The following is a 1459-nucleotide window of genomic DNA, read 5'->3' as shown; positions in this document are numbered from 1 at the left end:
AACAAGCAGCAGAGATCGGAGCAACATTCTAAGCTTCTAAGCTAGTCAGCCAGAGAGAATTGATACCATTTGTATATCAGGACTTCATTGTCTATAGAGCATTAAAAAAAATAAAAATAAAAAATTAGGCCAGGTGCGGTGGCTTACGCCTATAATCCCAGCACTTTGGGAGACCGAGGTGGGTGGATCACCTGAGGTCAGGAGTTCAAGACCAGCCTGACCAATATGGTGAAACTCCGTCTCTACTAATAAATAAAAAATTAGCCAGGCGTAGTGGCATGTGGCTGTAGTCCCAGCTGCTTGAGAGGCTGAGGCAGGAGAATCTCTTGAACCTAGGAGACGAAGGTTGCAGTGAGCTGAGATTGCACCACTGCAATCCAGCCTGGGACACAGAGCAAGACTCCGTCTCAAAAAAAAAAAAAAAAAAAAAAGTAACAATTTATTCCTACTACCCTCAGTCACTTGTTAAGGGCTTGTGTTCCTTAATACACAGTATCATATATTTAGCAATTCTAAGCTAGTTTGCATCTGCAGAAAGGCAAAAAATTAAAGCAGAGACTGCAGAGGAAACATCCCCTTTGCTGTGATATAATACTGCCAAGCTGTATTTAATTGTGCTCATTTCGTTCACATTTATTATTAATTTTCTTTTTATTAGTCCTGTAACTCTTGAAATAAATCTTCATTATTAAACAGTAAAATGGGCAGCATTTAAAAAATATCTCATTTAATTCAATGTTCTTGTTTTCTAGTTAATTACTACGAAGCTGGGAATTTCGGGTCATGTGCACAGATTAATGGCTGGATCTATGGCAGGTAAGAGGAGTTAGGTATATTTTATTTCTGACAAATTAATTTTCTGTTAAAATACTTAATTTGGTTTAGATTATATGAGTGGCATTGAGGAAAGCACAGATTGCAGGTGTCCTGTGACTTGTATTTTTTCCTGGGTGCATCCTCAAAAAAAGTTATGTATTAAAATAAAAAGTGTGACATTGATTTAGTAGCACACATTTGTTGTTTTTCTATATTCAGTTATATATATGAAATTACCATACGCCAACTGAAAAATAGTCCTTTTACAGTAGAGGATAAGGAGTAGTCTCAACTTATAACTGTGAAAAGCTTGCATTCTCCTTGACAGTTCTACTTTTGGAAATGTTTAAAAATTAAAAGAAAATTTTTTGAAGGCTAGTCATGTAATACAGTGTGAATGGAGAAAAAACAAAGAAAACTGTAACTGATTGTGATCAATGAGTTTTAAACATCACTGCACTTCACTTGGACCAGCCATTACTTTTCAAAATTTATCTTTTTTCTTTAAAAAAATTGTATATGAATTATGACTATAGTAATAACTACTTCTATACAGTAAAAATAGTTGCATTCCCTAGAGACAACCATGATTAGCAATTCCTTTCCTTCTCCTTTCCTTTCCTTCTCTTCCCTCCCCTCCCCC

At 35.7% G+C, this 1459-nt stretch overlaps 1 protein-coding gene across 1 annotated transcript in view; it reads left to right on the top strand.

The window, feature by feature from the left end:
- SLC25A16 (solute carrier family 25 (mitochondrial carrier), member 16) overlaps nt 1–1459 on the top strand; it is a 49366-nt gene that overhangs the window by 21352 nt on the left and 26555 nt on the right. Inside the window, exon 4 of the mRNA XM_011994093.1 lies at nt 753–816. Coding sequence (XP_011849483.1) covers nt 753–816 — 64 coding nt within the window. The remainder of the gene's footprint in view (nt 1–752; nt 817–1459) is intronic.

Source organism: Mandrillus leucophaeus, unplaced genomic scaffold, assembly GCF_000951045.1.
Source record: "Mandrillus leucophaeus isolate KB7577 unplaced genomic scaffold, Mleu.le_1.0 Scaffold441, whole genome shotgun sequence".
Taxonomy (NCBI): domain Eukaryota; kingdom Metazoa; phylum Chordata; class Mammalia; order Primates; family Cercopithecidae; genus Mandrillus; species Mandrillus leucophaeus.
This window is presented reverse-complemented; position numbering and strand designations above follow the sequence as displayed.